We start from the raw sequence: 21,693 nt of genomic DNA, 5'->3' as shown, positions 1-21,693 counted from the left end.
CAAAAATATTTTCTTTTAAGAGATGGAACACACGCAAAAGGGACATTATAGTCTCATTCTAGTTCCAGTCACAGTTAAGATGCAGATTACCAAAAAAAGCCTAATAACATCTTAGAAAAGGAAGCAAACTGAAATGCTCCTCTGTTCTCTTTTTTCTTTCTGCAAAAACGGAAAATTTATCTCCTAGCTCAATCATCAACCTTGCCTTTCTGGGTTCAACAGTAGTGGCCTTGCAAAATCCCAGGGGATTCCAATGCCACAGTAACAAGCATTTAAGAAAAAAAGATTAGACAAACCAATGCGGGACACTTTAGCATTGCTAGCTGTACCTAATATTTGCCAGCAGTATGCAGCTCCAGTATGAGATAGACAGAACACCACACCATACCTATCCTAAAAGTAACCCCCAGAGATTCAAAGAAAAATAAATATTCTGTCCTTTTCCACATGTATAGGAAGTTATAAGCCTTCTCTTCCCATCCTCCCTTATTTGTGGTAAGAATAGTAATTACTTACATGCAAGTAAAATAAACCCAAAAGCTGTCCCATACAGTTCACTGGCTTGCAGTCTAGGAGTCTAAGTTTGATCACAGAGCACATTTTACATCAGAAAAAATTGTATCTACTTCTTAAAAGGAGAATCGAAATGATATTTACTCCCACCGGAGAAGCCCATAAAACTTAAACAATGTTGCTACTCTTCTCAACAGAAGAGCTTACCAACCACATCAGCACGCTTCACTAAAATATTATGAGTTCAATCAGTCTGAATCTCTCAATTTATTTACCAGATTAACACTCTGAAGTACTTTAAAAACAGGAGGCGTATTGAAAACCTGTTAAAGCACAATTTGTGTGAAAACCAGCAGCAATTCCTGAGGCAAGCAATACATAGGGCAAGAAAAGTTTAAAGTGACACAGTATATTTTCTAAAATTGGTTGGTATACCAGACTTTTTTCATGCTATTCAAATAGAGAAAAAATTCCTTTATAAAACACAAGAACTTTTGCTCATTATTATTATAATTTTTAATGAATTTTTAGTATAACAACAACATAACTCATACTCATCAAGAATAGCGCTAGGCAGGCATATAGTCATCTCAACTCTTTATATAAGGCATTATTAGCATCTACATTAAAAAAACACCATTCAACTAGGAAACAAAAAATAAAAACTGACTATATATTAAACGCTAATCTTCATCATTAAAATTCTGATTCTACTGAGTAAACTTGACAAACGTATAGATTTTTCACAATTTTCCAAAGCAGGCTAAGTAACATAAGCTAGCTTTTTAGGTTCAGATTTTTTTTTGTAAACTGTATTGGTCTACTTGAGCAAAACTAATTAATTTCCTTTGCTAGAAACTGGACTAGGAAGTTTGCTTAAATTATTTAAATCTCTCATCAATAAGAAGATCACTTACCTCTTCCTTCTTCCAATCTGTGTCTCCTATTTACACGTTGCCGCTTTTCTTCTTGCCGTAACTGAAGGTGTTCTTCAATATTAACTCCAGGAACAGGGACAGCTACATCAATTAAGAAAATAAAACATACAAAACTTTCTTTAAAAGTTGTTTTTATAGTAATAAAGCTTAGTAAAACTTACTGAGTAAATCAAAACTTAGGCCTACCACCTGCCCTTTACATAGCTCTGATAGGATATTTAGAAATAAGGAAAAGAGACAAGCAAATTTCAGGTGTTCATGTGTCTTAGGCCTCATCTCTGAACATCCTGATTTTCACAAGTCTGCCACAATTTCAACATCACTTAACAGAATGTAATACTTCCTTTCCATCAGACATATGCATATTTATATTTAGTTATGGGTTGCCATGGTTGTCTCTATTTTTCCTCAAAACGTTTCAGAAAGCATTATTATAATAAAGCAATTTTATGTTTGTTTTATTTTTAAACATTTTAAATGGATTGGATATTTTTTAGCTTAAGAACACTTTACCACCATACAGTCTGTGTTTACTAAGAAACAGGCAATTGTTTTAACACAGGCATACATCTGTATGTAAATCCTGATACAGTTACCTCATTGGCTAATCCTATAAAAATTCAAAACACTCTGAAAGGCAGTTTCGTAACAGAAAACATGACTCAAATGAATCTAACAATAAAACTGCTGTAAGCACTACCTTTTTCCAATGTTCCTTCAGCAGCATCTCCCAAATCACATCTTCAAATGAACAACCAGCCCCCTGCTCCCAATATCAAACCAAATTGCACCTGGAAGCTCTGTCGTTTCTCTAGATGATGTGACCCCACCAATTCAATGCCCTCAACTCAAACTATGCCAAACCCAGCACAGATCCAAGAGCTGTCATCTATCCTGCTAGTAGAGGAGTTAGCAAAGCAGTGTGAAGCACAGAAAATGTAACTCCTCCTCAGTCATGCATCAGAACAGAGCTGTGAAGCAGAGCTGCTGCTGCCACATTCACCATCAGTGCAATACAGTACCAAATCTATTTCTGTGCTAGCCATATCCAAGCACATTATATTTAGGAATATCTGTATGAAAGTATCAGGATTGCACAATGAGGTATTAGGGACCCTTACTCTTAAAATAACTTATCAAGAGAACCACTGCCAGGTCTTTTATATGTGGGGGGGAAAAAAAACCCCACAGTAGAACTATAGCATAGGATTTTTTTTAATTATTACAGTTTTGGGAAAAAAAATGGGTGAGATTATATATATATACTTTCAGGTCACGAATCTGATTATTTTACAGTCCTTTTCTATATCAGTTGCTACCTCCATGTAGGATTAAGGTCCAAATACACATTTAAATATTAAAAAAAAAAAAAAAAAAGTGAAGTCAGAGCTATCAAAACCTCCCCAAAATCTAAAACTGCCCAGTTGTAAGTACAAAGAATAAGTTAATAATATTAAAATAATAGTAATTTAATAATATTAAAAATGCTTTTGTAACAGATCTTTTAAGAAGGCAAGACCCCAATCTGTATTTTCCAATTATCACACCATTGTCTTTCTTTCCCTATGGTATTTATTAGTGTTTTTCACATTCCTGGCAGCTCATTTTCTCCAAAAATTTCTGAGGGGAAAAAAAAAGAAAAAGATTTTCAAGAAATAGTATTCCCCATTTTTATGTGACATTCTACTGCAAAAATCTCTGATAGAAAGATTATAGCAAAATTCTCAAGTTATCACAGAAGGGCAAGAAAAACTTTGTAGTATCAGTATTAACATCCTAATGACGCAGGTCAAAATGGCACACATATCTACGGTAAAGTCAAGTATAAAATGTTTCACTTACCAGGAAAATCCCTCTTTATGACATCACTAAGAAAAAAAACTTGTCTGATGGGCAACATTCTATCCATATTAATAACTGCTATACTAAAACTGCCACAAAAGTCTGAAGTTCAGTAATATGACTGCAAAGAACAAACTGCACTAGTTAAGACACAAAGCCTTCTTATACACCATGGGGCGGGGAGGGGGGAACCAAAATCAAAATGCAAACAAGTAATAACTGAAAAGAACAACCGTGTTTCTAAACTAACCTGTTACTCTGTCTCAAGTTTCAAAGTCAGCAGTGGGACTGATTTTATTTAATGAGTACAAACAGAAGTCTCAAGGAAAAAATAATACCTACTTCAACTGGAAACAAAAAACTGCAGTAAAAAAGTGAAAACAAACAAACAAGAAAACTCAGCTTGCTAATTTCATATCACTTACCCAACAAGAGATCTAAAGGTATCATCTCTTTTACAGCATCAAGGATTCCTCTTTGCCTTGCCTCTTGGCCATCCAGTTCTCTAGCACACGCCTTGCAGCAGCCACATACAGCGCAGCCCGACTCACCTGAACCACAGCCACAGACTCTGCAGCAAACAGAGTTGCTTTATCACTACCTTTATTCTCATGCATTACTGATGCTTTGGTATTTAAAACATACATGTCTACAGACAGGACAGAACAGAATAATAATGTAATTCTTCCTGAGATAAACAGGAAGTACAGCTAGATTAAATCCTAGAAGCTGTTGCATGATGCCAGAGGGCATACAGTGACCACAAATAGCTGAACTTCTCAGCGTTAAATTTTCTTCATTTAATTAAAGTACGCTACGTGAAAATACAAACAAGGAAACAATGAGCACAGGCAATGCAGGAGAAGATGGTAATGGCAATATATAAAGCAATGATTTTATGCAGCTTAACCCTGAAAAAACAGACAAAAGCAAATGAAATGCAAGATAAAATTCTTCTGTTATAGAACGAAGAAAGGTTATCTCAAAGCCAACAGCTCTGTCATTTGGACTGTAGTACTTTATGTCATCTAGGCAAGAGGCAAACTATATTACTCTATATTCAACAGCTTCTAGTAAAGCAGAAAGTATATCCTAAACAGATGTAAATACATTAAAAATGAATTATCTGCAATGATTTCAAGCTGTTTACAAAAATTTTAACCTACTTCTGATTTTAAAAGCACATATCATTTAGATAAACTTCAGTCTAAAATTGTATTGTACAAACACAGTAGTTTGGTTTACATTCAACACACTATCGCTAAGACATTTCCTTACCCTCCAGGTACTCTGTCAGGTCGCCCACTACTAACACAGCTAGCTCCATAGCCTGTGCAATCTCCACATACAGTGCACACCATGCACTGCTCCAGCTTCCATTTATGCATGCCAGGGGGACACATCATGGACTTCTCATCTTTTTCATCCAGTTCTTCTTCTAGGTCTTCATCCATTGCTGTTGCCATGTTCTCAACTCCAAAACCTAGTAAGATATTGAAACACCAAAAAAATAGCTGTTTTCTGAGGCCAACAGTGGCTATTGAAGAAAATCTGAAGAATACTTATGCATCAGGTTTTGAAAGGAATGACTGACTACAAATGCCCAATTTGCATGCTCAATCAGTATGACTGCACTTTTGAAATCTCTCCAAGCATAGGTTGGGGTAGATACCTAGCCTTTGCAACTAGAACAGGAATTAAACATTTGTATCCAGTATACTAGTAACAGGTCAATTACTCGGAATGTGTAAAACATTCCAATCCTGCAAAGGTGGAGGAGACAGATTCCTCACACCTAGTTTTAGGAGTAAGGGAAACATTCAGTTGCATGGAGAAAAAAGCGGATGTACATTCACGGCCCATTCAGGCAAACAGGGCAGCCTCAAGACGGAAGGCAAACAAGGAAAGGCAGAAATTTATTCTTACTAGGGCAACTCCATAGCAGTATGATTGAGGCGATGAGGTTTTGCTTTGTTCATTTGTTTTAAAGAAAAGCTTTCTTTCACTGATAAAAGAAAAGCAATTGAGATTTTTTTTTTTACATAACTGTATGTTAGTGTGTACAGAACAAGAGTGCCTGACAGGTGTAGTGAAGGCATTCATTCCTGTCTTTTTTTAAGCACATTGTATATACTTAAACTGTAGTATTAGCATTATATTTTGAGTAAAATGCTTAGCTATGTTTCTCACTTGTCATGTTTTCAAGAACAAAAAAAAGGAAGGAAATAAATCTAGGTTCCTCACCTTTTCCTCCCTGGTTCATGGAACCTGTGTCTCGTCCACACTGTCCTTTATTATTGACACCAAATGTCCAAACTTCTCCATTTTTCATTAATGCGCAGGTGTGAGCTTTGCCCATGGCTACCTGAGTCACAAAGTGCCCTTTCAAATCTGTTACTAAACCTGGGAGACATAAAATAGCTGAGTGGTAAACAGTACTTCCTTCCTGAGAAGGAAACATCCACAGTATAATAAAATTATTAATGTGTACTGACAATTCTTAAATTAAGGGTAAGAGAGAAAAATAGCATATACCCAGAAAAGGTGCTAGAATAAGAATTGAAAGGAGAATTAGTCCTAGATTATTTGTTCTACAAAAAAGAAAAGCTAAAACCAAGCACAACCTCCCCAGATCCTCAAATCACTACTTCTGAAAAATAATTCTAAAGGAGTCACAGTACAATTAGAATTTGTTTCTTTAATATTGTTATTTAAATTGAGATGTACTGGATCACAAGCAAATTCAAAGCAGGCCATCCTATAAGCAAAGAAATTGACAAGGCCTGATTTTCTGCTGCCTTTCTTCAAAACATGCCTCATTTCCATGACTTTTCCCTGTGTGGCCTTCTAATGTCTAATAAAATATAACTAATTTTTTTGCAAGGATTAATTTCAGTATTTGAAAATACATGGAAAGACTGGGGACAAAGACCTCAAAGAAATTGTCTTCTCCTTCTAACCCTCTGTTATATTTCACTGAATCAGCAGATTCAAAAAGCTGTTAGAAGAGTAAGGAGCATGCAAACCTCATTTTCACAGGCTAAAACTTTCTTCCAGATTGATTTCAATTATTCTATTTGAGAAATCACTTCATGACAAAAATTAACTTACTTGTACTATCAGAGTAAATGGCATCTTTTCCAAACATGTAGAGTTCTCCATCTTTTGAAATTACAGAACTGCTTCCATTATTGCAAGCTGTAGATATCACAATCTTTCCTTCCATTTTAAGGATTTTTTTAGGTTTATAAGGTTTTGACTGTCGTCTACTTTTAGCTTTAATAAATAAATAAATCACAAGTCATTCTACAAAACAAACTTGAAAGACAGTTTTTACCACAAACTGTAACATTTGTTTTATAAGTAGAGGTTAGTTTTCAGACTGCTACTGAAAAACTCTGCCAGCATAGTCTCCATCCAGGATCTCTGGATTCTACTGGTTTCTCTAAAATTTCAATGGCAAGCAAAATCGTGACTAAATAGGTGTATTCCAATGATGATTCTTCAAAACTATATCTACAGATTTTTATATATATATACACACACACACACACACTGCACTGACATAAAGCAACTCATGGTCAAAAAGGTTCTCAGACGGCAATATAGACTAACACATGCGCAGTAACTTCAGAGATGTCACAAATTTAAAAGCTTTTTTTTTTTTTTTTTTTTTGGCTAGGCATTTATCAGAATATATCCTTTACCTTTCCTCTCCCCCCAAATCACCTAATGCAACAGTCTGTTTCCTAAAGTGAAGCATTTAATTTTTGAAGGCTGCAATTCTACAATTGCTAATCCACATCCTTCCTGTTATGGGGAAGCATTAGCTGGCAAAAAAACCTGTTCCCACAAAGTTCTCTAAAACAATAGTGAAAAGGCACAAGTTTGATTTTTTGATTTCAAGACAAAGTCCCAGTTAGATTGTATGATCTTATGACCAAACCTCTCTCCGCCTTTTCTCAGAAAAGCTCTAAAACAGCCCTCTAACCATGCAGTGTAAACTGTGCTAAAACTGAGTTTAACATCTCTAGCTGGGGGAGATACTGAAACTGGTTGTCAAGACTTGTACCCCAGGCAAAATTCAAACCCAGCAGCATCAAGTTCATGTGGAAAGCATCTGGATACTGGAAAAATTAGGAAATCTGTAACAGTAAAGTTCTTGTAACAATCAGGTTGTTGCTTGAGAATATAACTTCAGAGTTAGTTGCTGTGCTCACACTCTAAACAGATTTTTAATATAGGGTAATTATTTTAACGTATCTCTCGGACAGAGGCAGTCCTACTAATCAGATCTATTACATAAAATACATCTCCTAATTCTAGCCATGAAAATCTTAGCACTGTTCCTCTCAAATTAACAGGTGGTTAATAGGCTTTTAGTAACCATTGATCAAACAAACATAATACATACTTGATTCACCATCCTCTCCTTTACTAGCAGAACCTGTGAAGAATATACTTCCATCCTCTGCAACAAGTAAGGCATGTGAACCATCATGTCCAACAGAGAACTGAATAATCTTTGGAGATTTTGTGATTGGTAGTTCAACCCATTTTCCTGCTGACGGACCGCCTTGTTTGATTCCAAGGCTCTGATATTTGCCAGTATAATAAATCTAGAAGAAAACAGTACGTCATTTCTATGTATGTCATAGCACATAAAATTTACACCTTTGTTTTGAAAGCATGTCATTTTCAAAATGTACAGATTATTATCTGATTTTTATTATACCATTTCAATATCTCTACCATGCAGGAAGCATTTTGATGAGGTTCTACTTCCTCCGAAATGCGCTTTCTGCTGTGTCACAAGGTTAGGTTTAAACATAACTGTTTTACTAGAAAAGTTGAACACACAAGAGAAAACTATTCAGAGGAAACTAAACACTTAAAACATTTGAGAGAGAAATGTCAGGTCCATATAAAAGCCATATGGTACTTTAACAATGAAAATAAAAAATTACCACCAAATGACTGCACATTTTGTATGGGCTTTAAGGCATGCATTATTTAAAATATATTTTTAGTAAATGCAGAGCGGCCACTAAGCACCTAAACCATAAGATACAATATAGTACTTCATGTGAACAAATACAGAATACTGCTAAGGACAAAAAGGCTTCTTCCAGAACCATGCTATTCAACAGCACTATAAAAAAAATGGCTAAGTCCACCTTTGTGGACACCTAGAGGTGTCTTACATTATGCCATATGCAATGTATTTCATGTTTTAGTAAGCTGAACACACCACTTTAGAGACCAAAAACTGGAAATTTGTTCATTTTAATTTGAAGGGGTATTTGTCAGTCTGAAGATCAAATTAGTCTGCCTCCTCTAATGCCTGAAGAGTCCTACTTTATCAAATTCTGTATTTTTCATTATTAAATTTTATTGGGAACAAATTAGTTCCCATTATTTATGAGCATTTTCAATCTTGCTGTTTGTCTAGGAGTAGAGCAAGGTTTCTATTTCAAACAAGCAAAAGAAATCTGATTGCAGGAAAACAAAGTTCCATGCTTACACAAGTAAAAAACCATTAGTTTCCCAAACTGAAAACACACAGTAAGTAACACGAAAAGTCACCGTCAGAGTGAGCAAAATTACTTCCAAATTTCAAAGAATATGCAAGTGCCTCAGAAAAATTAAAAAGTCTCCCCTGAGCAGAGCTGTCATACTAAAGATTAAGAATAGGTTTAAAGTCAACTAAAACCTTCATATAGGGAATTGTCAAGATAATTCTCAGAAGTATCTGAAAAAAAAGTCAGGCTGGAATTTAAATAAATGACTATGGGTAGATGTTTATGAAAAGCCATGAAGAGGTCGAAAGTGTGCAAAAGTGCTAATACATCATTTGTAGAAAAAAGGTAACCCCTCTAATCCAATACAGAAAGACTCATATTGTTTCCAAGTAAGACTGACTGTAAAGATTCCTATAAACTCACTGAAACATTTAAGAACAGATTTCCCAAGGGTTCCAACATCATCTGTTTAAATTTTCAATTAGCCATTTTCATTTTTTCCTTTACAGAGGGCTCTGACAATACAGTCACACAAATTCATTCTAACATATTAAGAAGGTAGACAGGAATTGTGGAAATGAATAATTAAATTTTAAAAAGATTTAGAAATATATTGATGCATTTTAATATTTACTACAAAATGTTTCCAATACCTTTCCACTAGCAGTTTTCATTAGTGCGAATTCTCTTCCAGCACCAAGGACAGCTGATTCCTCATCAAATCCTGTGCCTGCACAAGTGAGATTTCAGTTTAACAGGTGGTTTCACAGATCATTTTGTTCTTTACAAACCTAACCCTGCCAGGGAAAATCTGTCACTGAAGTCAGACCGCGGGAGAGCTTCCAAGAAAGCTGCAAGCGAAATGAAGTTTTGCTGCCACAAGAAAGCTTACTGGGCTAGACCCAGCAGAGTTCAAAGGGTAAAAAGAGCTAGCATAAAAACCTAAAAGTAACTGCACTTGGTCAGACAGGAGGTCCATCTACACAAATATCCTTTTCTTCTGAAAAAAAGCCGAAACCTAACAAAGCAGTAGAACAAAGCAAATGCCAAGTGATATTTCTCCAAAATACTTCTTAGATACCAACAATTTTTACAGCTCAGAAAATCTGAGTGAACGTGGTTTCCAAGTGTTTTGCATCTTTCACTACATTCATTTTCCATGAATCCAACCAGCAGTCCTTTAAACTTTTGTAAAGTTTGCCCCACAGCAAGGAGTTCCATAGCTTAACTACATGTTTTATGAGCACTATTAGGAAGTCTAAACTTCAAACAATGATATATTTATTCTAAACTAGAAGAAAATACTGCAAGGCCAAGAATTATTATGTTTAATTAGAAAGCTAAATGAACTCCATGAATAGTACCATAGACACTCATTTTTAACAGCAGTCTTTATATATGGGTTACTACAAGTCAAATAATGTTTAAGCAGTTTCAAAACCCTTGCATTTCTCTACATGTTTATCATAGGGATGTATCTTCTTGCACATAATAAAAGGCAATAGAGGGAAGGGCAGTGATTCAGCAGTATTAATTGAATTACAAGCTGATTATTAATCTTAAAAGAAGACGACTTACTGATAATGTGCAAATCTTTCTCCAGATCAAACAATGAGATACCACAGGCATGTAAGCATTTTCTTGCAAGCTTAAGCTGCAGTTCTTGCTGCAGTACTGGCTCAGTACTTGTTGCAAATATTCGAACTACAAAGCCATCCTGTAACAAACAAAGTATTCACTTCATACTGCACAATAAATACATTCTTTAACTTTTCATGGCCTAAATGCACCTGGCATAATAATATTCCAGATCATATTATCAGTTAACACACTCAAAGTTACATTTAACATAGAGGAGAAAACTGTTGACAAAACTAAAAAAGTGGCAAACAGGATGAGCTGAAGACAACCTTCTGACAGAATTTTAATTCAAAATATTTCTGTTTTATTATAAAAATAGTGAATTGTACAGAAACGATTAACTAAACTTCACTACACAAATCTTGTTTTTAACATTATTTCCATCTACCTGTTAAGCCCTCAACCTCTCCCAATTCAAAACTCAAGATCTGTGTGCACTATAAGAGTGATTGCATTAAACAGTAGTGAAGAATAGGTTTATGCTTACAGGTGCATCAACTGGGGCTGGTCTCCAGTGCAGATCTTAACTGAAGATGAAATTCTCATTCTTGGATTACAGTAAGAAACCATAATTGCTCTACTATTTTAAAATGTTCTCTTTAACTGAGATACTTAACTCAAAAGTATTTATGATTTCTAGATATTTGCATTTGAACAGAACAGTGGAATAGATTAACCCCAGTTTCCTTACAGATGACATCTGGCACCTCCAGACACCCTCCACAGCATTAAACCCCATTCCTCTATTGTAGTCTTCTCACCAGCAAAAACCCAGTGGCCAGTCCAGAACTATGAATGTAATAATTGCTTGTCAGACAAAATATACAACAGCTAATCCTGTTTTGCCTTTAGTAAATTGACCAATTGTCAATTTTCATATAAAACCTATTGGGAAGTAGCACTTTTTGACACATCTTCTATCAAATCTAGCTGAAACTGACCAATGAGTATAAAAATAATTAAAAGAAGTTTAATTAGAGAAAAATTAAGCACTAGGAAGCTTATCCCAGAGAGACCTTGTAGAATAGGCTAAAAAAAACCCTTTTACTCCAGGCACAAGATACTTTTTCCCCAGAAACAGCAACAAAGTTATTCTTAAAATCTATCTGAAAACTTATGTTCCATTACAAATCAAAATCATATGTATGAATACCAAAAAAAAAAAAAAAAAAAAAAAAAAAGCTTATCAGGTACATACATAGTAATTTCTCATTATCTCTACCTACATGGATTTCTTTCTTACTTTTCTTAGCTAGGAAGAAGCCAAACATTAAATAAAAGGCAACTTTTACACATTTTATCGAATAATATTACCAGGTGAGAGAAAGCAAGTTTACCCATCACGTGCCACACTTACATCTCTTGATGCCGCTATTTGATTAATATATTCTCCATCAGTGAAGAGGATATTCTGCCCTTCAGTATGACAATCTGTGAAAAAAAGATGGAGTGCACTGCATTAATTTATATTAACATATACTGTTCTCTGCTTCTGTGTAATTCACTCTCACTACAACTAAGAGAGTTCTAGGGACAGACAATTTGCCTAAAGACAGATCACACTACTGATAACATGTTATTTTACTCTAGGATCTCCTCTTTCTCTTAGCAAAAGTATATAATACTCCTTTGACCCTTTAGGGATTTGTTAAAACTGTTTCCATTGCATGAAATAAAAGGGGCTACCCAGTAGAAGCATCTACCCTACAGGAGGGTAGCCTAAATTGTTATAACGCAACTAAATTCTGATGTTGCTGGGAGATTTAATCTTTCCCCTGCCCCAAAGACTTTTTTTGTTTGTACGTTTTTTGCTGTTTCTTAAAATCAAGGTCAATATCTTTAAAAAGATGTTTTGTTCAGTATATAGAACCTATGGACATCAATGACAATCAAACTCGTCATCATTCATCTAATGTTTTCAGTTGTTTATAAATTTTGATGAACTAATAACTGAAAACAGATCTAGGGTTTAGAAGGCACGTATTTGAATGCATCAGGCATTTATTGAAAACAGTTCAGCCACTTCCAAGGAAAAAAAGTAGGGAAAAATATTCTGCCCATCTTAGGGGGAAAAAAGGTAAAGACCCTTTTCTCTAGGAATTTAAAAATACACACCTACATCATCTCTTCTCTGCTTCTTGCTCCTTGATGGAGCTAGTAAGAAAGACAGTGAGATGGTATGGCACGTAATGCCCCTGTTTTATCGATTACACACAGGAAAGATCTCTTCCAAAAAGAATACAGGACAGCTGCTACATGGTCTAAATACCTGCATCATAACCTGAACAAAGATCCAGCAGCAGTCAGTTTATCTGACAAATTTAATGCTAGATGAAGCACAGAGAATATGCTTCCAGCACAACCATCAGGATTAGTAATTTTTGCTAGCTAGGAAGACAGCTTTTTTATTAAAAACTTATACAGCTGAAAAAAAAATACATTGGAAGAAATATTTATGAACCCAAAAGCTTGTTTACTATTTCCAGCTGTGCTTCTTAGCCCAAAAGAACACCTTACTAGGGATAGAAGATGCACAAGGTTCTCACATCTTGAAGTGGTAAGCAACTTCCTTCTTAGAAAAGGTAAGCAACTAAGGTAAGCAATTTCCCTCTTAGAGCCCATAGGTATGAACCATATTGTGCGTAAGCAGCAAGCAGAATGGGGAGTAACAGATACGCTGTAGGATGTTTCTGAACATCTTAAAATACTTCTGAAATGTTGCATAGGAAGTTGGATCTCTCATAGGTAAGTATTAGGACCCCTTGAATGGTTAGAAGTTACAAGCTAATATAAGCACAACTGTTGAGGACACAGGGTATTCTGGTCATCACCTGCCATGTTGTAGTGTTTGGCTTATTTCTTGAGTCACTTTCAAGACAAGGCAAACCTCCTAATAAGCTTGGGGGGGGGGGGGGAGGGGGGGATTGTTTAGAGGGATGGTGGGAAAAGGAAAATGAGAATAAGTATGCCTTTTGTTTGTTTGTTTGTTAATATTCTTCAAAAGACTTCCTGAACATTAGCACTCAATCAGATAACATCTAGTGGAATCATTAAATACCAAATTAATAGGGAGAGCAGAAAATAGAAGGCTAATGAAGTACCTGCAAAAAGTAAGATAGTAAAAAATGCCTCAACTAGCAAGGGGCTCTTATGACCAACTGCAGTTTTCTTCAATCTGACTTTGGAAATTACTCTGGGGACCAAGAAAAGATACTAAAGTTTTCCATCTGGAATTCACTATACCAGGAAGGACTTACGTCTTACCTAAAGAAGAAACTGGAACATAAGTAGAGGCAACTGTTAATCATAGCCTCATTATAGGCTTCAAGAGAAGATGACTGTCAAGTATCACCTTCAAATGATCGGAGGTGGTTAAGTAACATTTACATTTGTCCTAGCCAAAAGAACAAGGCCATATCTGCTCACAGTATAACACTGCAAGATAAATTTGTAGAAGTGCAAAAAGCAAGACAGCACAAGTTCAAGGGCTGAAATGAAAATGGTTGTTATGAGCAACATCATCTAGCATTTTTTTTCTTTGACACTATCACAAACCATACAAAATATACTTGTGCGAGGGAGTTTGAGGGATTTCTGAATAGGTATTCCCATAGTTGTAAAATTTGCTTTTGCAGTAAAGGATTAAGAGATTTTTGTTTAGAAGTCATACTAGCGTCTTTTTGAAGTGTAAAGAGGCTGTCTTGCAGAATGACACTTGCTTTGGCTGAGATTTGCAAAAGAAAGTTAACAGCTCTGAGGTGTAAACTGCAAATGTGTTCAAGTGTCTCTCAAGACCTGCATGAAGAACACCCATTTGTTTATCAATGGTAACATAATTAAGGACCTCAAAGCACCCTAATGGTTGAAGCTGCCTTGAGGAGAAGGAAGTGGAAAAGCAATCCCAGAAGGCAATTTGTCAGGTCCTTGCACATGCTTCACTCAAATGTCACCTACAGCTCCACAAACACCAAACAGTTTAAATAGACTTTCACGTTTTAAGGACTTACAAAAGGTTACAAAGACTAGATTCTACATTCATATGTTGTTTTAAAAATTACTATTTATGTTTGAAATATAGAAGCATGGAGAGTTTTTCTGAGGTTTCAATCAGTGCTTCCTTACTTATGTCAGGATGCAACACAAAATCTTCCTTCAAAGGATCTACAGAACAAGCCTGTCGTTGTTTGATTGAGAGAGAATTATGTGCCTCATCAAGATGTTTACATGAAGGGTTAAGAATAGATGTATTCCACAGGGAGGTCATTATAAGCACATTCCAGGAACATACTCATTTTCTAAACAGAGACCCAGATTATGATGCTCCTATATATAAAGGAAAAAACAACCACCACCACACACCTCCCCACCCCCCATTAAAACATTGGAAGCATGTGTTTTCTGGATATACCCATATTAAAAACCAATGGTCTTGGTCATAGTTTGTAACCACCTACACATAAAAGATATTGGAAATGAAGTTATATGTAAGCCAACTGCTCAAAGCTTGAACTAGAAACAAATAAAACTCCTTTAAAAGGGGAGTTAAACACTTGGAGTCTTTCAATTTAGAGGACTATACATCCTAAAAAGTTGTGATGTTCTTTCAGTAGCTGGAGTAGATGAGAGAGCTCTGAATGAAAAAACAGGAACTAGTCAGATCAGACTCGCAAAAAGCCGTCTGACCTCAAAAACCTGTCTTGATTTCTCTGCTGTTTACTTGAAAATACATAGCATGTAAACAGTAAACTATCGCTATCTTCAGTCATGTTTGGAGTTTCATACCTGGCAAAGCAACTGTGCCATCTTGTTCCAGAGTTTCAGGGTTTATTCTTATGGCTGTCATACTGTGATTATTCACATCTCTGTATAACAAATAGCCCTGGTAAAAGTAAAAATATATTAGTATGAAATATTCTCAAATACATCAAAGGGTATGGTGAAAAATGAAAAAAAAAATCCATCTTTATTTTACATATTCTGTAAAAACTTTGGAAACCTCTTACTTTTAAATAAAGTTTGCTTCATTTTGATAATTAACCTTTTCCACTAACAAAATTCTAGGACAAAAACAGAAATTTGGCCCCCTCCACACTTGAGATCTTGCAAAAAACCCCAATTCTGCATAACACACATGATCCATAAGAGAGGCAACGTAGTAACTGTGCGCTCACGTCTTTTTGATCCCACAATGACAGTGAACCCTTCAGGGAGCAGAGTAGAAACAGGATTAGGGGATTTACTCCCAGACAATACTTCTGACATAAAAGCAGCTACAGGAAAGGAAAAAGATTACTTAAGGGCACTTATCAATGTATTCATTGCTTATCTGATGCCAAGCAAACTAGTATTTACCTATAGGAGGGTTCCAGATGCCAGGATGAACAAAGACTAAATAACCATTCTGACAATAGCAATGTCACACCAAGAGATTTGACAATGGCTTGTGCTTGCTTTAAGTGTGAACAGTCTCAGGTAAGAACTCTGCATGTCTAACGATGTACTTATTTCACAGAGAGGTCTCAAAGCATATCCCCAAAATATCTTCATTTTTCAAAGAATAAGATGCTGGTTATGATCATGTAATCAAAAAAAAAAAAAAAAAAAAAAACCACCTAAATCCCTCTCATCTAAACTGCTTGAATTTTTCTGAATAAAGCAATCTGTGAGATGGGGGGAAAAAACTCACAATCAAACTAGGAAAAATAAGTAAAGAGCACTTAGGTAGATAGAAAAGCTTCAGTCTAAAGTAATTTAGACATGAAATAAGGAAAATGACTTGAACTTGAGCTGACTTAACCAAGCAGTTGGAGGGAAATAAGATCGAGGGCACATCCCACCTCTTTTACAGCTACAGATTTAATAGAAGTGTGACTTGCACATCTTCCTATAAATACAGCCTCAGCCTGACATTTTTCCAACTAGCAGTGGTTTTATACGGGTACAGCCACTGTGTGAAATACTTGCTGCACACCCGTGCAAGCACTCAAAAAACAGTGTTAATATTTATAGCCAATATATTTATAGCCATATAGAGAATGCCCCAAAATGTAACTATAGATAGTGAAACTGTATGGTTCCTATTTTTTCCCAATTTAATTAAAAAAAAAAAAAAAGGCTCCCGAGTGTATGCCTCCTGCCACATTGTTTTAATACTAAGCAAAACCAGATTTCACTCAGTTTATAGTAAAAAATACAACAAAATTTGCTAAATAGTTCCAAAATTAAGCAAATTCAGTGTCCTCTCAATTTGGAATATCTGAGCACTCAATGGAAACAACAGGATTCTAAACAAAACCTATTTTTTATAATGAATGGTACAGGTATAGGAAAAGGTGGTTGATATTCCAAAAAGCTGACTAAAAAAAAAAAAAAAAAATCCAAACACAGACAACTCTTTGCAGAAGAAATGTCAACAAATATCCCTACTTGTGGTGCAATTAAATTTACCCCCCCAATAATTACTTTTTGTAAACAGCTATTTTTAACATCTAGAAATTGTATTCTTATACTGTTTCGTTATGACAGCATGTGTTCTTAAATAATGAAGTGCGTGTAAAAACATATCAATTACGAGCAACTGCACAATTCACAAATGTTAAACCATCATACTCTGAAAAAGTGTCACAGTGACAGTACAATTAAATCATACTTTTCATTAATCCTTTCTATATGCCAGTACAAGTAAGTGCTCCCCATCTTTCACAATAATTTAAAAGTCAATACCAAAAAATTAATTTTATAATCAAAACAAAAAGAATAATACAACAGCCATGCAAGCTTACCCTAAGCCTTGCTCTACTTGAACTATATGTCTGGGCAGGGGGTTATGTTCTAAGTATTCACTTACCTGAGCATAGCCTAACCAGGATTTTTTTTCCTTTCTGTTTTTGATGCGGGATGTAGAATTGTATATATGGCCCTGAAAAGAAAAAAAAAATAGGTTAAAATTGTCATTCTGACATTTGTTAGTTACTCTATCATCTAAATAACAATGTCTTCAATCATATTGAGAATTTTTAAAAAATGAAAGAAAAGCGTGTAAAATGCTCACAGAAATCAGAGTTTAGAAAAAGTGTAAAAGAACTAACATCAGTAAGCTACAAAAGATTTTAAAAGGCAAAAGAACATCATCAAAGTTAAGTTAAAATATTAACTGTTGTTCACCAGACAAGAAATCACATTACCCTCACTGTCCCACTATATCCAGAGCCAATTTTGTAAAGTCCATCTTTACATAAGAGATAGAGGAAAAAACCATCACTCTGAAGTAGGCACTGGTCATCTTCATCTACAGATATTTCTTTCAATGGCCATTTGTGCATCAGGGCTGCTTTCTTTATCCCATTACTGAACCAGTCCTGGATTTGTATTTTGCCCACCAGAACTGCCTGTACACTCCTCTGAAGAGAGTTTAAAATGGTTGGCACCTAAACAGTAAAATAAATAATGAGATTATGGTACTTGCATCACAATATTTTACATTAGATAGTAGAACTATAAAAAGCTTAAATTCACACTCTGAAATCCATTTGCCCATTTTTCTTGTTCTATTTTATGTACTATCTCCAACTCAAGACAGACAAAGAAACATCTGTCTCAAAAGTAGTAAGAAAAGATGGTAACGGAATTTACATACTAGATCTTCTCAGAGCTCATGTACACAATTTACACAAAATTCCAGATAAAAAGAAGATTTAGTGCAAGACCTGAATAGTTTGACAAGCATGGCTGCCATTATTGGTGAGGATAGCAGAGATTGCTTGTAATGTTCTTCCTGTCTCTCCCCATGCAGCTACCAAACTGAAGAGGCAAGCGCAGGAAAGTGCTGTCAAGGACTGTCCTGTACTGTCATTCATCCCCGTGCTTCGGACAGTTATCTCCAGAAGAAGCTGGAACAGGGATTCTGCAAACAAAAGGTAACAATTACATAGACAAGTCACCAAACCACATTAAGCAGGTTTCCAATCAATGGGAGATTAATTTTAAACCTACAAAATACACGGTACGTATCTTTCCCTCAGCTGTTAAGTTAGTCCTATTTTAAGTTTCTCCCTCTACACTGTACTGATGGTTAAAATTATGCCAGTGGATGAGGAGAAAAGAGAACAGCAAAGTGCACTACACTGCTGTGGAGCTTCAGTGAGCCATTAAGTTCTAAAGAACAGGACATAAAAACAAAAAGCACAGTAAAGCCCTGAACTCACAATAAAAATCAGTATGACCCCAGACATGTATTTTAATACTACCATTTACTTTCTTATCACAAAAATCATTAACAGTAAACACATACGTACACACATGAACCTAGTCAAAAGCATCTGGAAATTATCGAAGGTCAGGAAATTCTGACTAAGAGATTCTAGCATAGGATGCTTTCTCTCCTGCCCTCAAGTATACAGGCTTATCTGAACAGTTTTGGAACATGAAACAGTTTCCAATTCCAAAGTAGACACCCAATAAACACAACTTAAATGTAATTCTACTCTGAAAAAGAGTAACATGCAATTTATGTCAATTGCTTTCAGAACATATTGCATAAGCTAGAATTCTAACAATTCTAACAATTTAGACAGCTTTATATAAATTCTAATATTATATTATAGTATTAAATAGTTCGGTGATAGAATAGAGTGGTAGATCAGGACAGACGTTCTCTATAGAATTATTTTCTTTCCATTAACACCAAATATTTTAGAGATTCAGTAAAGCAAATGAATCACAATTTATTAGGCTAACAGGTTACTATGTTTTGGAGAAACTTCACATTACACAAGTACAAAATACTGTTGTTTTGTTTTTAACACCTTTACACGTTCTACAAAAGATTAATGGTGAAAAAGTAGTTACATACACCATAAGGGCAAACACTCCAGAACCAAGTCAGTCAGTTCAGAACAGAAAACAAGCATAAATCTGCATTAATTAGAACAAGGGAAAAAATACTACTGTCTCACAGATACTTGCTAGAACCATTTCCCTCTATATTCTTTCTATAAAATAAAATAAGGAGGGAAAATAAAGTAAAATGAGGAGTAAAGGGGGGAAGAAAGATATTACCTAGGACTTCAGGAGGCTCTGATTGGAGGCCTTCTGGCTGCTGGCCCTGGAGCACATTAAGTAGGGCTTGTAGACTCCTGAGACACAAGGATGGATGAGAAAATCTTGTCTCCTTTATCAGTTCAAAGACTTCACATAATCCAACTTCAATGATCTAAAAAAGTACAAGATATTTTAGAATATCTGATAACATCAAACTTTTGGATCTTCATCAATAATGGTACATCCTAATGTTCACAGAACAAGGCAGTTATTTGAGCAACACTATGTAATACAGAATTTAACAGTAACTCAAAGAAAGAAATAATCAAACCCAAAATCTACTTACACAACTAGTAATAACACACTAATAATTCCCTGGAAAAAAATAGGAAACTTTCAATTTTTAGACAGAGTCAGGACTGTCAGACAAACCATGCCTCTGACTCTTTCTAATTTCTACTGAGTTCACAGTTTAATTGACAGACCTTACTTCCTTTTTCCTCACTCATTAATGTGAGCAAGCAAGTGAGAACTTGCTTGCAACCCGAGTTCCCCACTTGAGTAATACTGCATTTCTCAGCTGATATTGGCACCATTAATACTTCCCCCTCAAAAGCCTCAGACAGTTTTTGTGACAATATAAAGAAGAACAAAGGTTAGTTACTTGTGACTAAAACTCTGTATGTACTTGTCACAGACACGTTATGCCAACTAATACATCTGTAAGAGTAGTGTTACAGTCACTCTTAACTTTCCCTTTTTAGCATTCCTGAATACTCTGAGATTACAGTTATGGTTCCCTCCACTGACTGTTCCTTTCAGGAATTTCTCAAAATCAGTACCTCTAATAATTATGTGCATGAAAGAAAAGAAAGTGGGGGGGAACTCTTCTTACAAACAAGCAAGCACATCTTCAAAAGTTCACTGTGTGTTTCTATTCAGAAATCTAAAGCTAAGCTGTCAAGAGACAGGCCTCAATGCTTAGAGTACTTAATACAGATTTACCTTTGATTAAGATTGAAGGAAAAAGACTGAAATGTGAAAATAAATAAAATGGTTAACAGAACTGCCACTCACGTTAAAATGGGACTACAGATCTATTCTGACAGCCAGCTAAAATGTCTACTAGATGCCTTGTAACCATCTTTTCTGTAATCTTATTTGTCTCACTCCTGTCTTTCAGAAGTTATTTTACCACCTGTGTGACTGTTGGAGAAAGAATAAAAACCAAAATCCAATCAAGTCTCCAAAGTGCAACAGCAATTTTTCTGCAGACTGCATCTTACACTTCCTTCCTCTCCTTTGAAAAAATGAAACACACTTATGGAATTTACAGAAAAAAGAATTGTCAACAAAATGACAGCATGGATGTTTTTGCTAGGATCCAAAACCCAGCATAATCTTGCAGGCTAAAGAATAAGATGCACTGTAGAACATGTCTAGAAACTTTCCTTTCAGTGATAATATTTTTGAGATAAGTCTACAAATTTTATCTGATCTTCAAACAGAAGACTTGTTTCACAGATCACAGAAGCAACTGGAGAAAGCAGAGAACATAACACATGAAAAACAGAAGAGAAATTAATTTGGTGAACTTTCACTACAACAGTAACTAACTTGGAATCAACCTAAGATACTTATACTGGAGTTTATCCAAATCTACACAGATTTTATTTAGTATCTGAGACAACAGATTGGATAGGTTTCTTAAGACAGGTCTCTTCACTTTCATACCTCCTATTAAGCTGGCAGACAGACCCAAGTAACACAGATGTAACAGAAAAAAAGCACAGTAAGCAAATATTCAAAATTCAGTGACATATCACTGGAAACCAGAGAGGTTTGTGTTCATTCACTGCTACAGCCAAGAGGAATCAAGATAATGGTATCCCACATCCCTGACCCCTCTTTTTATTTAGTTTTATCCCCATAGCTTTAACAAGTGTTGCTAGGAGAACCGATGGGGCGCACATGCAGGCTAGGAAACTAAGCTGAGAAAAATCCACCATCGGAGCTACACTGAGGCACAGGGTACTCAAAAATATGAGCATTATTAAAAAAAAAACAACAAAACTTCCTCCAAATCCCATACATTGAATGACACAAGAAAAACGTAGTTCTTTTCAAGACATCTTAAACGTTTTTCTCCCAGCTCTCTAAAGATTCTGAGAGTCAAAACAAGTGCTGCTGCAGCCTCG

At 35.5% G+C, this 21,693-nt stretch overlaps 1 protein-coding gene across 15 annotated transcripts in view; it reads right to left on the bottom strand.

Moving 5' to 3' along the window:
• MYCBP2 (MYC binding protein 2) overlaps positions 1 to 21,693 on the bottom strand; it is a 214,485-nt gene that overhangs the window by 158,265 nt on the left and 34,527 nt on the right. For all 15 annotated transcript variants that reach the window (XR_010387199.1, XM_064504730.1, XM_064504731.1 and 12 more), the window contains exons 4-17: positions 19,514 to 19,667; positions 18,163 to 18,359; positions 17,641 to 17,883; positions 17,304 to 17,375; positions 15,239 to 15,335; positions 11,814 to 11,887; positions 10,394 to 10,532; positions 9,469 to 9,545; positions 7,708 to 7,912; positions 6,405 to 6,569; positions 5,538 to 5,696; positions 4,572 to 4,776; positions 3,719 to 3,864; positions 1,431 to 1,532 (exon numbers count right to left, since the gene is read on the bottom strand). Coding sequence is in view for 14 of the 15 variants with exons in the window: in XM_064504730.1 (XP_064360800.1) it covers positions 1,431 to 1,532; positions 3,719 to 3,864; positions 4,572 to 4,776; positions 5,538 to 5,696; positions 6,405 to 6,569; positions 7,708 to 7,912; positions 9,469 to 9,545; positions 10,394 to 10,532; positions 11,814 to 11,887; positions 15,239 to 15,335; positions 17,304 to 17,375; positions 17,641 to 17,883; positions 18,163 to 18,359; positions 19,514 to 19,667 (2,035 nt within the window). In the remaining variant the exon portion in view is untranslated. The remainder of the gene's footprint in view (positions 1 to 1,430; positions 1,533 to 3,718; positions 3,865 to 4,571; positions 4,777 to 5,537; positions 5,697 to 6,404; positions 6,570 to 7,707; positions 7,913 to 9,468; positions 9,546 to 10,393; positions 10,533 to 11,813; positions 11,888 to 15,238; positions 15,336 to 17,303; positions 17,376 to 17,640; positions 17,884 to 18,162; positions 18,360 to 19,513; positions 19,668 to 21,693) is intronic.

This window comes from Dromaius novaehollandiae, chromosome 1 (assembly GCF_036370855.1).
Source record: "Dromaius novaehollandiae isolate bDroNov1 chromosome 1, bDroNov1.hap1, whole genome shotgun sequence".
NCBI classification, from domain to species: Eukaryota; Metazoa; Chordata; class Aves; order Casuariiformes; family Dromaiidae; genus Dromaius; species Dromaius novaehollandiae.
This window is presented reverse-complemented; position numbering and strand designations above follow the sequence as displayed.